Here is a 14,512-nt window from a genome sequence, read left to right on the forward strand (position 1 = left end):
AATACGAAGCATAGATTGAGCAAGTGAACGTGTTGAGTCTCCATTCGGGGGTTCTACAACTAGATTTTCACAACCTAGAGACAACACATCTGTGTTCCGGAAAGATAACCTTAAAATTCCAACTCCTTTTGTGAATTCAAGAAAAACAGAAAACACATTGTAAAATGAAAAGTCAAAACAAATACCAGAGCTTGGAGTATTAAAAAGGTTCAATAAACAGCATTTTGAATATCTTAGGGAGTACCGCTCACCACAGGTGGCCAGTGTTGCCAATTTAGCGATTTTCTTGCTAGAGATAGTGACTTTATGACATCCCTACGTAACTAAAAATCCTATCTAGTGCTAGCAACAAATCTGCCGGCTTTTACTCTACACAAACCAGTCAATTTGTTGTTGTAAGAGTAGTGTGAAGTGGGTTTATGTGCAAACAAGCGATAGAGAGTGTGAAATTGAATGCAAAAAAAACTACAAAATTACGTCGCTATAGTGCCCACCCGTCTGCCCCAACACTACACCAAAAACAAAATAATCATCAAGAATGCAAAATAATCCAGCCTTCAAGATAACAGGATGCAGCTCAGATTCCCACCATATGCACTCACTAATTTAGAAGATCTTCACTTAGCCTGGAAAAAGAGTCCGTTGTTCTATAAAAAAGCCCTCCGTAAAGCTAGGACATCTTTCTACTCATCACTAATTGAAGAAAATAAGAACAACCCCAGGTTTCTTTTCAGCACTGTAGCCAGGCTGACAAAGAGTCAGAGCTCTATTGAGCTGAGTATTCCATTAACTTTAACTAGTAATGACTTCATGACTTTCTTTGCTAACAAAATTTTAACTATTAGAGAAAAAATTACTCATAACCATCCCAAAGACGTATCGTTATCTTTGGCTGCTTTCAGTGATGCCGGTATTTGGTTAGACTCTTTCTCTCCGATTGTTCTGTCTGAGTTATTTTCATTAGTTACTTCATCCAAACCATCAACATGTTTATTAGACCCCATTCCTACCAGGCTGCTCAAGGAAGCCCTACCATTATTTAATGCTTCGATCTTAAATATGATCAATCTATCTTTGTTAGTTGGCTATGTACCACAGGCTTTTAAGGTGGCAGTAATTAAACCATTACTTAAAAAGCCATCACTTGACCCAGCTATCTTAGCTAATTATAGGCCAATCTCCAACCTTCCTTTTCTCTCAAAAATTCTTGAAAGGGTAGTTGTAAAACAGCTAACTGATCATCTGCAGAGGAATGGTCTATTTGAAGAGTTTCAGTCAGGTTTTAGAATTCATCATAGTACAGAAACAGCATTAGTGAAGGTTACAAATGATCTTCTTATGGCCTCGGACAGTGGACTCATCTCTGTGCTTGTTCTGTTAGACCTCAGTGCTGCTTTTGATACTGTTGACCATAAAATTTTATTACAGAGATTAGAGCATGCCATAGGTATTAAAGGCACTGCGCTGCAGTGGTTTGAATCATATTTGTCTAATAGATTACAATTTGTTCATGTAAATGGGGAATCTTCTTCACAGACTAAAGTTAATTATGGAGTTCCACAAGGTTCTGTGCTAGGACCAATTTTATTCACTTTATACATGCTTCCCTTAGGCAGTATTATTAGACGGTATTGCTTAAATTTTCATTGTTACGCAGATGATACCCAGCTTTATCTATCCATGAAGCCAGAGGACACACACCAATTAGCTAAACTGCAGGATTGTCTTACAGACATAAAGACGTGGATGACCTCTAATTTCCTGCTTTTAAACTCAGATAAAACTGAAGTTATTGTACTTGGCCCCACAAATCTTAGAAACATGGTGTCTAACCAGATCCTTACTCTGGATGGCATTACCCTGACCTCTAGTAATACTGTGAGAAATCTTGGAGTCATTTTTGATCAGGATATGTCATTCAAAGCGCATATTAAACAAATATGTAGGACTGCTTTTTTGCATTTACGCAATATCTCTAAAATCAGAAAGGTCTTGTCTCAGAGTGATGCTGAAAAACTAATTCATGCATTTATTTCCTCTAGGCTGGACTATTGTAATTCATTATTATCAGGTTGTCCTAAAAGTTCCCTAAAAGCCTTCAGTTAATTCAAAATGCTGCAGCTAGAGTACTGACGGGGACTAGAAGGAGAGAGCATATCTCACCCATATTGGCCTCTCTTCATTGGCTTCCTGTTAATTCTAGAATAGAATTTAAAATTCTTCTTCTTACTTATAAGGTTTTGAATAATCAGGTCCCATCTTATCTTAGGGACCTTGTAGTACCATATCACCCCAATAGAGCGCTTCGCTCTCAGACTGCAGGCTTACTTGTAGTTCCTAGGGTTTGTAAGAGTAGAATGGGAGGCAGAGCCTTCAGCTTTCAGGCTCCTCTCCTGTGGAACCAGCTCCCAATTCAGATCAGGGAGACAGACACCCTCTCTACTTTTAAGATTAGGCTTAAAACTTTCCTTTTTGCTAAAGCTTATAGTTAGGGCTGGATCAGGTGACCCTGAACCATCCCTTAGTTATGCTGCTATAGACGTAGACTGCTGGGGGGTTCCCATGATGCACTGTTTCTTTCTCTTTTTGCTCTGTATGCACCACTCTGCATTTAATCATTAGTGATCGATCTCTGCTCCCCTCCACAGCATGTCTTTTTCCTGGTTCTCTCCCTCAGCCCCAACCAGTCCCAGCAGAAGACTGCCCCTCCCTGAGCCTGGTTCTGCTGGAGGTTTCTTCCTGTTAAAAGGGAGTTTTTCCTTCCCACTGTAGCCAAGTGCTTGCTCACAGGGGGTCGTTTTGACCGTTGGGGTTTTACATAATTATTGTATGGCCTTGCCTTACAATATAAAGCGCCTTGGGGCAACTGTTTGTTGTGATTTGGCGCTATATAAAAAAATTGATTGATTGATTGATTGATATGCAAATTAGATGTAATTACATCATCACATAATCTTGCAACTTTTAACGACATTTCAGAAAGCCAATAGCAACTTCTGGTGAGTCTTTTTTAGTGTGTAGGAGCTATTAAGCACTTTGGCCTTACAACCTGGAACCTTACCATGTTTGTTATGAAGCCAAAGCAAAGGAATTTTGTTGTTTGTAGACCAGTGTCGGAATCCTCTTGCTAGAAGCTGCAGGTGTCTAGTCAGTCTCATCATGTCTTAAATCAGCTTACCTTTTATGAATTTGAACTTAAATTGAGACTTGACCTGAAAGTGACTCTGTCTGTCCTGTGCCAAACATTATTAAAACGCTCCAGTGATGCATCAGGACTACGGTTGTTGGAGTCGGAGGGCATTGCGATACACTTTGGGTCGATTTTTACGAGTTGGAGAATGACTGAATATTGATGACTGACATCAGTTGAAAAATGAAGCTGAAAGGTCAGATCCCTCTCTCCTGTCAGGACGATGGAGGTTTCAGCTATGGACTTGACCCACAGCTTCTCTGAGGTTAAACAATGTGGGTGGCAAACACACATGTGTGTGTATACACACACACATGAATGTCACATTAAATTCACTACTAACTGATGCAGTGACAGGCCACTCTAGATTTAAAATCTGTTTATTTTTAATTCCTCTGTTGTTTTATTTGTCTTACTCGATTTACACTGAAATGTATCTAAGTCCATGTATGTCAGCTCGAAAATGAAATATTACATTTTATTCATTTTGATGACACTTTTATCCAAAGCAGCTTAAAGAAAGGAATCACAATCAAGCTGCAGTTGGAAGCTGGACTTCAGCATAATAATAAATACCACCTTTACACGAATAGAAACCAATGAGTGAATGTCCAAAAATTTACGTAGATGTCAGACAGTGAGATTTGTGAAGGCATGAACTGATAGGAATGAAGTGCGAGTTAGACACGTTGGGGTTGGTTAGAGATGCCAGAATTGACCTGAAGAACATAGAAATGCCACTTTAGCCAAGTTAGCACACAGCTAAAGTGAACAGCAGTGAGCGAGTCAGCGAGCACCAGAGCAGACAGTCAGTGTTTGTGTAGACGGCCGTACCGCTTGCTGCAGCCCTCGGCCACGTTCGGAGTCCGCCGGCCAGGCCCGCATCGGTGCCTCCATCCCGGCCCGTGGGTCATCGGAGATTGCAAACCAGGCCTGGGTCTCATTAACATAAGATTACTGTCCTCAAAATCATTGTTGATTAATGATCTAATTATGGATCATCATTTAGATATGATTGGGTTATATGAAACCTGGCTTAAACCTACAGTTGTCTCTCCCTTAAATGAGGCCTGCCCACCGGCATACATATTTAGTCACGTCCCTCGTGATGTGAAGCAAGGCAGGGGTATTGCTCTTATTTCTAAATCTAGGTTTACCTTATCAGCTGTTGGGGGTCACAAATATAATTCACTTGAGCATCTGATTCTCCGCTCCGCCCATGATGCTACATGTTGCCAAGGTCAGAAGAATAGAAATCAGCCGTGTCATTTTGTCACTGTATATAGCCCCTCTGGTCCATACTCTAAATTCTTAGATGAATTTGGTGTATTCATTTCTAACTTGTCAACTAGTGCAGATAACATTCTGATTATTGGTGACTTTAACATTCATATAAATAAGCCTTCTGATCCCCTCTGCAAATCACTTATGGAAATTGTGGATGCATTAGGATTCCAGCAATGCATTCAGGACTCGACACACATTAGTGGGAATACCCTGGATTTTGTTCTCACACGTGGTATTGCTGTCACAAATATTGACATCATGCCTCTTGCACTGGTGGTCTCTGACCACTGACCTATTAGGTTTACAGTTTCACTGCCGTGTTTAGTGGAACAACTACCTTGTTTATTACTGTGGTGATGCATTAATTCCTCAACTATGACTGAATTTGAAGCTAGACTGCCTGGTATTTTGGCTTCACGTTTGGAGAATGCTCAATCAGTAGACAGTCTTGTGGATAGTTTAAACTCAGCGCTCACAACTACACTTGACAAGATTACGCCTTCCTAAAGCACAGTCGCCTTGGTTCAATGGTTACTTCTATGACCTCAGGCAGAAGGCTAGAGGTTTAGAACGGAAATGGCGTAGCTTCAAATTAGAAGTATTCCACCTTGTGTGGCGTGATGCTATTTTAGATTATAAGCATGCACTACTGGCTACAAAGTGGACCCATTACTCTGATTTGAGCAACAAAATAAGCATAACTTAAAGTTCTTGTTTGACACGGTGGCAACACTTATTCATGGACAACCACCTGTAAGTCGTTCTCCCTTTTCAGCACAGGACTTCTTGGAGGACTTCGAGAAGAAAATAGAAGACATTAGGTTAAACATATCCCAGCATGCCTTAACCCAGCCACTACACCCTGTTATTGAAGTGGGTGCTACCACTGAGGTGTTACCTAGATTTACAGAATTTGATAGTATCTCACTCAGCATGCTGACGAAACTCATAACGTCTACAAAAAGCACAACCTGCTTAATTGATCTTATACCAACAAAACTGTTTAAGGACCTGTGGCCGACTGTGCTGGAAATTATTAATCTCTCATTAACTTCTGGATCTGTTCCTATATGTTTTAAATCTGCAGTGATTAAACCATTACTTAAGAAATCTAATCTTGACCCTAGTGTATTGAAAAATTATAGGCCGATATCAAATCTATGATTTTGCTCTAAAATTCTGGAAAAAGTGGTTTCACGGCAGCTTGTGGACAACCTTACTGAGAATCTTTTTGGGCCACTCTGCAGTCTGCCTTTAGAAAATATCACTCCACAGAGATAGCTATCACTGAAGTGGTGAATGACCTTCTGCTTGCAACGGACTTGGATACCACTACGGTTCTGGTGCTGTTAGACAGTGCTGTGTTTGATACCGTGGATCATCATATTTTACTTGATAGGGCGCAGAATCATTTTGGGATTACTGGACCCAACCCTTGCCTGGTTGATGTCATACCTGTCCATTCGTTCTCACTGTATTTTGTACAATAACACTACCTCTAAACCTCACACTAGTCACTCACTCATCTTCAACTGCTTTTCTGGGTTCGGGTCTCCAGCAGGGGACCCCAGACTTCCATCCGTGAAATATTGCGAAGATTCGTCCCATCCTATCTATGGTTGATGCTGAGCTCCTGATTCATACATTTTCTCTTCTAGATTGGGCTACTGGAATGTTTTATTTTCTGGTTTACTGCAATCCAGCATTAGGGGTCTCTGATTGATTCAAAATGCTGCTTCCAGATTTTTGACATGAAGCAGAAAGCTTGACCACATTACACCCATTTTGGCATCTCTTCACTGGCTTCCTGTCCCTGTGAGATTGGATTTTAAGGTTCTGCTACTAGCCTATAAAATTGTTCACGGAGTGGCACCTCTCTTTCTAGCTGATCTAATTAAACCCTACGTACCGACCTGGGCTTTGCGTTTGCAGGATGCAGGACTACTTTGTGTTCCGAGGGTGAATAAAAGTCTGCAGGTCATAGAGCTTTCTCTTATCGTGCCCCTGTTCTATGGAATGATCTCCCTTTGTCAATAAAACAGTCAGATTCTGTGGAGACGTTCAAATCCAGACTTAAGACGCATTTATTTTCCCTGTTGTATGGCTAGCATACTGGCGTATTATGTTACTATGCTTTTTAATTTTTTGCTCTTTTACTGTGCTTTCTTAATCTTTTAATTCATTTTATTTTGTTCTTTGAATTGTTTCGTGTGAAGCGCCTTGAGGTGACTTTGTTGTGATTTGGTGCTATATAAAATGAATACCTTGAATTGAATTGAATGTTCTGAGCCGAGGTCCTCTCAGAAGAGTTGGGTTTTCAAGAGCGTCTTCTGCTCTGAGAGCATTTGACAGCTTGTTCCAGCATTAGGGGACCACAAATAAGAATAGTATGGTTTGCCTTGTGTGTAAGTTTGGCAGTGCCAGGCAACGCTCCTTGGAGGAGCATTATAAGAGCATTGACCTCGATGGGTGCAGACCCAGTAGTGACTTTGTAGGCAAGCATTAGTGACATGAATTTGATCTGGGCAGTAAAAGCTAGTCAATGGAGCTCAATCAGAAGTGCGGTAACGTGCTGTTTTAGATGGATTGAAAACCAGATGGGACTGGGGATTATTTCATGGCAATAGCACCTTTAGAAATATAGAAAATTAGAAAAATGCTTGTTCAATACTAATTCTACCTGCTGTAAATGCTACATCACTGACAGCCAATATAAATAATGCTCCAGTTTGAGGCGTCAAAACCCCCAATGGATCAGATCTTTCTTGAGTTCAGAGGACTTTGATCTGGATTTCTCAAGGCTTGTTATAAAGACAAACAAATGACCTCAACATTTTACTATAAATAAATAAAAATAAATAAATCAATTTTACTTTGCAAAAAAAAAAAAAGTAGCCAAAAGTACTCTGATGGAATCTGTCAGTTTCACATGCCAACATGTCCATGCTGCAGGTCTTATCCAGGATGACCAAAGAACTGCAATAACACAATCGCTGTGCTACGTACAGTCAGCGCTCGACTCTATCTACAGATGGAAAAATTATAGCTTGTTAGCACAGCAAAACGGAAGGCACTCAAAGCTCCTCTGCAGATTAAAACCAGCTGCCACTCATCAAGACTCATAAACTGAAACCTCAATCTCCAACATGCCACCAAGCAAGAGATGGAAGTCTGTTAAAAAGTCAAATACATTTTTATTTATATTTTTCTACAGCAGATTATAGCTACAATCATGTACGTCATTTAAATTAAAGGGACAAGTTTGTTGTGTTATCTGTCAGAGGTTTGGCACCACAGTCAACAGAATTTGGAATGTAAATTTGGTTTGTGACTTCGTGATTAATGGGAGTTGTTGAAAGCTTGTTAATGTGGCGGCGGCCTCGGTGGCCACCAGACCCAGGGTTTGGCAATGAAAGAAACTGACAAACAAGCTCACTTCAAGCTACATGTAACTTGAAAACCACACACCTTTTCAGAGAGATGGTGAGAGAAGGAAGAAGTGTCTGCTTCAAGTAGATTCATACAAAATCCTTTACTCTGGATTGTGTCACTTGAGTTTAGAATGTAAGTGCACTTAAACAAAATAATAAATACAAACTAATTTCTCTGATTTAGTACATTTCTGTGTGACAGACTGGCATCCTGTCCAGGGTGTACTCTGCCTCATGCCCTATGACTGCTGGCATAGGCTCCAGCCCCCTGTGACCTGATCTTGGATAAGCAGGTGAAGATGAGTGTGAGTATGTGTGAGTACAATTTCTAGGGACAAACTCTCTCACACAGTCACTCCATATAACTCTCTACCATTTCTGCCACACATTTTTTTTTTTTTTTTTTTTTTTTGCATCTGTATCCATGTTAAATCCTTTTTGCAGGGTTGTGTGGTGATATGACCATGTTGTAGCTTTAAATGGGAACTGGTGTGAAACCATCAGAAAAATATTCACTTAATTGTCTGACATACTATATTTCTGTGCAGTCATTGACAACCACATCTGCTCCTAATCCACCATCAATCCAGCATCCACTAACCACACAGCAGGTGGCAGCCATGTCTGGGACATCATATAAGCAAAACAAAGCTGCCTTTGGACTTATCTGACGGATCAAGGTTCATCAGATCTGAAAGAATTTTTCATCATTATGTGGCCTTTTAATTTAGTATTTACAAGGTACACAATATCTAACATCATAAGTACAAGGTTTAATTGTTCAATAAAACCAGTTACCTGCAGAACACATATTAGCACAGTTATGCCATCTGCTAACAAATAAGCACAAAAAGATAGCTAGCATGTAATCCATGTTAGCTTCATGCTAACCAGTCACTGATCTGTGCTCGCTAGGTACTGTATGGTCACATTAGCTGCAAGCGATGACAACAAGCGAAAGCAAGCAATGATTTGCCATTCATTTTCAGTCAGAGAAGACATTTTGCAGTGGCAAGAGACAACCAGAAGACCAGAAGTCTGTTTTATGCAAATGCTGAGCAATGCAACATGGTGACTGCCATATTCGCTCGAACAAAGTAATCCAAGATGCCTCCAAACAGCCCTCCAGAACTGCTGTATTTCTGTGTAAATCTGTCTCTCATATATTTTGTAAAACATAGTGAGAAATAAACACTTCTAAATCTATAAACACTGTTTTTGTAACCAGATAACGCCTCTGAAAAGATGTCAGCCCCAGGAACACCTCAGGAACGCCCATGAAATAACAATCATTTATAGCTAATGTGACCGTACAGTAAAGCTAGCTAGGTAATGGTAAAAGTTATAGGGCAGGCTTTAATCACATTTATAAGAGGAACAATTGTTTAAGCCACAAAACCCATAGCAAAGCCAAAAATAACCTTACACATCAAGCACACTGATAAAAAAAACCCCAAACATTATGATCGTTGCTTTGGGGTTGAGACCAAACTGAATTAATGAGTTACTACAAAGGGTGCTACAAAATGTGCGACTGTACTGAAGCTGCTGTAGGGAAACAATTCACAAGAAGAACCAAAAGCTCCAACATATAAACAGCTGCTCATCGTTTTGGCTAAAACAAGGTTCTCCATGAAGTTATAAAACCGAGATTTCACTTAATTTCTCCTTTGTCTGCTGGAACTGCAAAGGTTAGTAGATTTCTTCTTCCTTCAACTAGAGGTGGGCGGATCGATCCTAATATCGATAATATTGATGCCAGTGCTGGTATTGATATTGAACGATCCTCGTGTAAAAAGATCGATACTCAAGCTTTTTTCTCTCCTGCACGCACTGACTGCTGCGCACGCAGATTCATCAAAGTCTACTCTCTGAGCAGTGCTGCACTGTGTCACATAACACGGAACAGCGCACCCTTGTGTTGTGGTTTGTCAGCCCTCTACCTCAGGAGATTTTGTGTTGAGTGATATTTTTCGGTATCGGTATCGATATCGGCGATACTGGGCCTGTATTTACTTGGTATCGGCTCAATACCAAAATTCCCGGTATCGCCCACCTCTACCTTGAACTGCTGATATGATTCTCTACTTTCATATTCATCAATTAGACCTCCAAAATCAGACAAGAAAGAGGATGAGTCACTTCATCTCTTACCTTCTGTAGCCACTGTGTGTTGTTCTCCATTGTGCTCTCCAGCTGTTGCAGTTTGTGAGCTGACCACTCCCTGTCCACAGGTGGTGAGTCCCTCTGCACAACGATCGCCTCACTCCGAGGAGCGCCATAATGTTCTACCTGTGATGAGAGTCCTCCACTTCGGCATCCGTCCATCTCTGGAAGGATGAAGGTATAGCTGCACTGGCCATGTTGGACGCGGTGGACATTTTTTCTTTTGTCTGCACCTCCGCCACTGCTGCTACCTCCTCCTCCTCTTCTCTGGCTTCTTCCAGCTGCTCCTCGCTCTGCGCTGCCAACACCGGCTTCGCTGATGATGTCCGAGAAAGCACCAAGCAGCAGTAGCACCGCCAGCCCCCGGCTGAGAAATAAACCATTCATGACCATCCTTTTATCTCAGCCAAAGAGTTTTCTCTCAGTTCAGAGAGGGTCAAGAGACGACGTTCACACTTTGACCCCAATTCACTTTAGCAAAACATCAGCACAAAGGATGTCTCACAAGGCACACATGAGCCTCTTAGCCATCCTGGCAGTCCAGAAATCTTGAGAGTCTACACCGAATCAATGTTCCTCTGGTGACGTCAAAGACGTCACGATCAGGTTTATCTTGAATCCAGGCTCAGAAAGCAGCACCTGTTGTGTGGTACTTTCACACTGAAACAGTTCCCCCTCTGCTCCTCATCTGCGAAGGACTCATAATCTCCACTCTCTTTTTCCGTCTCCTTCACTTACCCTTTAAAGTTGGATCTAAGTATACTGCCAATTTTGACTTGCAGAGTAATTTTTAAAAGCATATTTCTCTTCAAACTGCCTCCAGTGTCTGATGTAGCAGACCTACCAGGAGAAGTTGGCCCGGAGGTAAAGGTGCACTGACAGCATTAGAAGGCAAGAAGTGGAATGAAGATCTCCATCATCAAATGTTCAAAAATGAAAGAAGAATTTATCAGGGTTTTTGTTTTTGTTTTTTGTCCCATCGTTTTCTGGTGGCTCCAATTTCAAAAGAGGCTGAAGAGAAACACTTCTTCCCTCTTTCTTATGTGAGACTGGCTGAGAAAACAACTAATGACCAAGGGAGGGAAGAGAAAGAGGAGGAGGAGGAGAGTAAAAAGAGTGGAGGGAGAGGAGATCTGAGGGAGGTCTACTGGAGCACCCCGTCTATTTGTGGGCTGAGAGAAAGCGAAAGGAGGGAGGAATGGATGAAGGGACAGGAGTGAAAAGAGGAATGGAGAAAGTTGTTGAGGGACGGAGGACATGCAGAGAGAAAATGCTGCGCAGATCAAAGTAAACGCTGAAGCCTTGTATGGTCATTTGTTCTGAGTCAGTAATGAGATGCTGGAACTTTTGACTCTGTCCACTAAACACGGACATGCTGGGGGCATCATGGGAGATCAGTGAGCCGAGGACTTCAACATGCAGGAGAAAACCAATCCGGTGTTTTTTTTACACCTCTCTCTCTCTCAAGCTCATGAAACAATCTCTGCATCACTTAATGAGTTTATTTTCATAATGATAAAATCTCTGATAGAAGTTAATTGATATAATAGTTCATTAAAAAAAATAATAAAGAAAAAAGATGAGACCCAATTAGAAAACTATGTCAGAACTATAATAGAAAAGTTTTTCTGAGCACTTCCTCACTTGACTATAAATTAGACAAAGATAAAAAAAAAACGGATTCCTCTTCTTACCACCAACTGCTTATTTATTTTGACGTAACACAATCTTATTTTTCAGCTCGCCCCGACCCCAGTCTACTGTTACTGCTGTGCATACATCTTAATTTTGGCGTTCCCTTAATGTTAGCCGATTGGTTCTCAGAGGGGTTATACAGCGAGTGGCTTCTGCTCCAGCTGGAAGTCGTTCTCATGGGAACAGGACAATCTGGTGCACGGACACGGGTTCCAGCTTAAAGTTATATTCACGCATTTCTTTTTCTCTTATAGCATGAGAAACGTACCGACACATGAAACCAAATGTATGTATGTTATACAATTAAATACCTTACATTTAAAGTACGGAACTTTACAGACGTTTAATTTAAATCTCATTGCTGTACTCAGCTCACTCTTAGATTGTATTTAACAGATTGTCCTTTCACAAATTAAAATTTTTAAAGGTGTTACTTGGTTAGCACTGTTGCTTCACAGCAGGAAGGTTCCGTGATTGTGTCCCGCTGGTCTGTTCTGTGTGGAGTTTGCATGTTCTCCCCATGCTCGCGTGGTTTGCCCTGAGGCTCACTGGTCCCTGTGCTTATCTGCAGGCACTGTAATGTCAAGCGGATGTGTCTATGACTCCTTTAGAAGGGACACCAGTGCATGGCAGTTTACTTCCCAAGTCAAGGCTGGTACCCACTAACAGATGGGTACATGTCCCAGTCCAACAGCAGATCGAGTGTTTTGTCCAAGGACACAGACAGCATAACCAGGAATTGAACCCAGGTCTACATTACGAGCCTGACTCCTATCCCACTGCGCTACCTGCAAAATAAAAACTGCACATAATTGAACAGAAATGCAGAGAAATTAGTTTTTAATTTTTTTGTTGTTGTTGTTGTTGCTTCCTGATCCTGTCAGATCTCAGAGGTAAAGCAGAGTAGGTCCTGATGAGTACTTAGCTGGGACATCGCTTGGGAAGACCTGATCAGGGTCTGTGTGTTTCTTCATGTCAAACTGGAGTTGCATCAGGAAAAAGGCATCTGGCATAAATCCTGTGCCAAATCCCAATGAAAATCCTACTGGATCTACTGTGGTGAGCGTGAGAAACTGGAACTGACGGTGAGTCCACAAACATCATAGACTATCATAGTGCTGCAACACATTCATTCATTCATTTCATTTCTCTGTCAGCATCTGGGTTTACACTCATGGACAGAGAAGCTTGACTATCCAGGAGGGACTCAGAGTGGAGTTTCTGCTTCTTTGAAAGGAGCCAGCTGAGCTGGTTTGGGCATGTGGTGAGGATGCCCCCTGGTGTCTCCATACAGATGTCTTCCAGGCACATTCAACTGGAAGGAGACCCCAAGGAACACCCCGAACACACTGGATGGATTATATCTCCCAGCAGGCTTGGGAGAGCCTCAGGATTTCTTCAGGAAGAAATAGAAAACTTAGCGAGGATAAGGAAGTGCAGGGCGAGCTGCTTGGTCTACTGCCACCATGACCCAGATGGGCAGCAAAACATGAATGAATGTGTTACGGCACTCTGCAGGTCTTTAATGTTTGTGGACCCACTGCCAGACCTAGCCCTCCTGTAAGCTCAGATCTCTCTCCTCATGCAGTGACTGATGTGGAAGTGACCTGTTCCTCACCTACGTAATGTGGGTCACACCTAACTCTCAAAGTCATTCTTTTCCAGCAAAACCAGAGCAGCAGCGTTCCTCGCGTCCCTGGCATTCCTAGCAGTCTCCTCATACTGACACCACCACAAACCACTCTCTCACTCCTCACACAAGCGTGACTGTTATAGGCCGGCGAGTCAGGGTGCTGCCCCCCCCCCCCCCCCCCCACCGTTAGGTGTCAATCAATGCTAAACCCTGCATTTACCTGTCTAAACCCCGCCTACTGCTGCACACAACCAAATCAAATTCCCCACACAAATTCTAAATAAATTAATGAAAAATTATATGCTGAAGTTCATTCATTCATTTTGCATGTTCTCCCCGTGTTTGCAAGGGGAGAACATGCAAACTCCACGCAGAAAGGACCAGGCGGGCAGCAACCACACAGACTATTTGCTGTCAGACAACATTGCTTACCGTTAATCCACCATGCCACCACATTGGAGTGTTTTTATTATTAACTAAAAATAAAGAAAACAGCAAAGACACAAGCATCGCTATTTCTGATTATTTGTGGTTAATTAGCTGTGATGTAGATGATGTTGGTAATGCTTGATCTCACTGCAGCATTCGATACAGTGGACCACTCCATCCTCCTGAACGTCTAGCCCAGCAGGTGGGCTTTCAGGGTCCCGTGCTGCAGTTGTTCAAGTCCTATTTAATGGACAGGCACTTCTCTGTTTTCATCAATGGCAACTCCTCTTCTACCGCCCGACTGTCTTCTGGTGTCCCGCAAGGCTCCATTTTGGGCCCAGTTCTGTTTTCTTTTTACATGCTGCCTCTGGGTTCAATCATCTCTAGCCATAATGTGTCTTTTCATATGTACGCCGATGATCTTCAAATCTATCTACCAGTCTCACCAGATTCTCCAGATGCATTTCAGACCATCAACACCTGTATGGATGACATCAAGCACTGGCTCATACAGAATTTCCTGAGTCTAAATGAATCCAAAACGAAATTCTGTCTATTTGGCACCACAAGCCCACTTGCCACTGTCTCAAACGGTCACTCACTTCCTCACCATAACACCGTAATCAGAAACTTGGGAGTTTACTTGGACACTGGCCTAAATCTCCATAAACAAATTGACTC

General features: G+C 41.9%; 1 protein-coding gene across 3 annotated transcripts in view; it reads right to left on the reverse strand.

Annotated features, from left to right (window-relative positions):
• Positions 1–11,151, reverse strand: part of angpt4 (angiopoietin 4) — a 136,136-nt gene extending 124,985 nt beyond the window's left edge. For all 3 annotated transcript variants that reach the window (XM_034165939.1, XM_034165938.1, XM_034165936.1), the window contains exon 1: positions 10,063–11,151. In XM_034165939.1, coding sequence (XP_034021830.1) covers positions 10,063–10,467 — 405 coding nt within the window. In that variant the 5' untranslated portion in view covers positions 10,468–11,151. The remainder of the gene's footprint in view (positions 1–10,062) is intronic.
• Between the last annotated feature and the right edge of the window lie 3,361 nt (positions 11,152–14,512).

This window comes from Thalassophryne amazonica, chromosome 3 (genome assembly GCF_902500255.1).
Source record: "Thalassophryne amazonica chromosome 3, fThaAma1.1, whole genome shotgun sequence".
NCBI lineage: Eukaryota > Metazoa > Chordata > Actinopteri > Batrachoidiformes > Batrachoididae > Thalassophryne > Thalassophryne amazonica.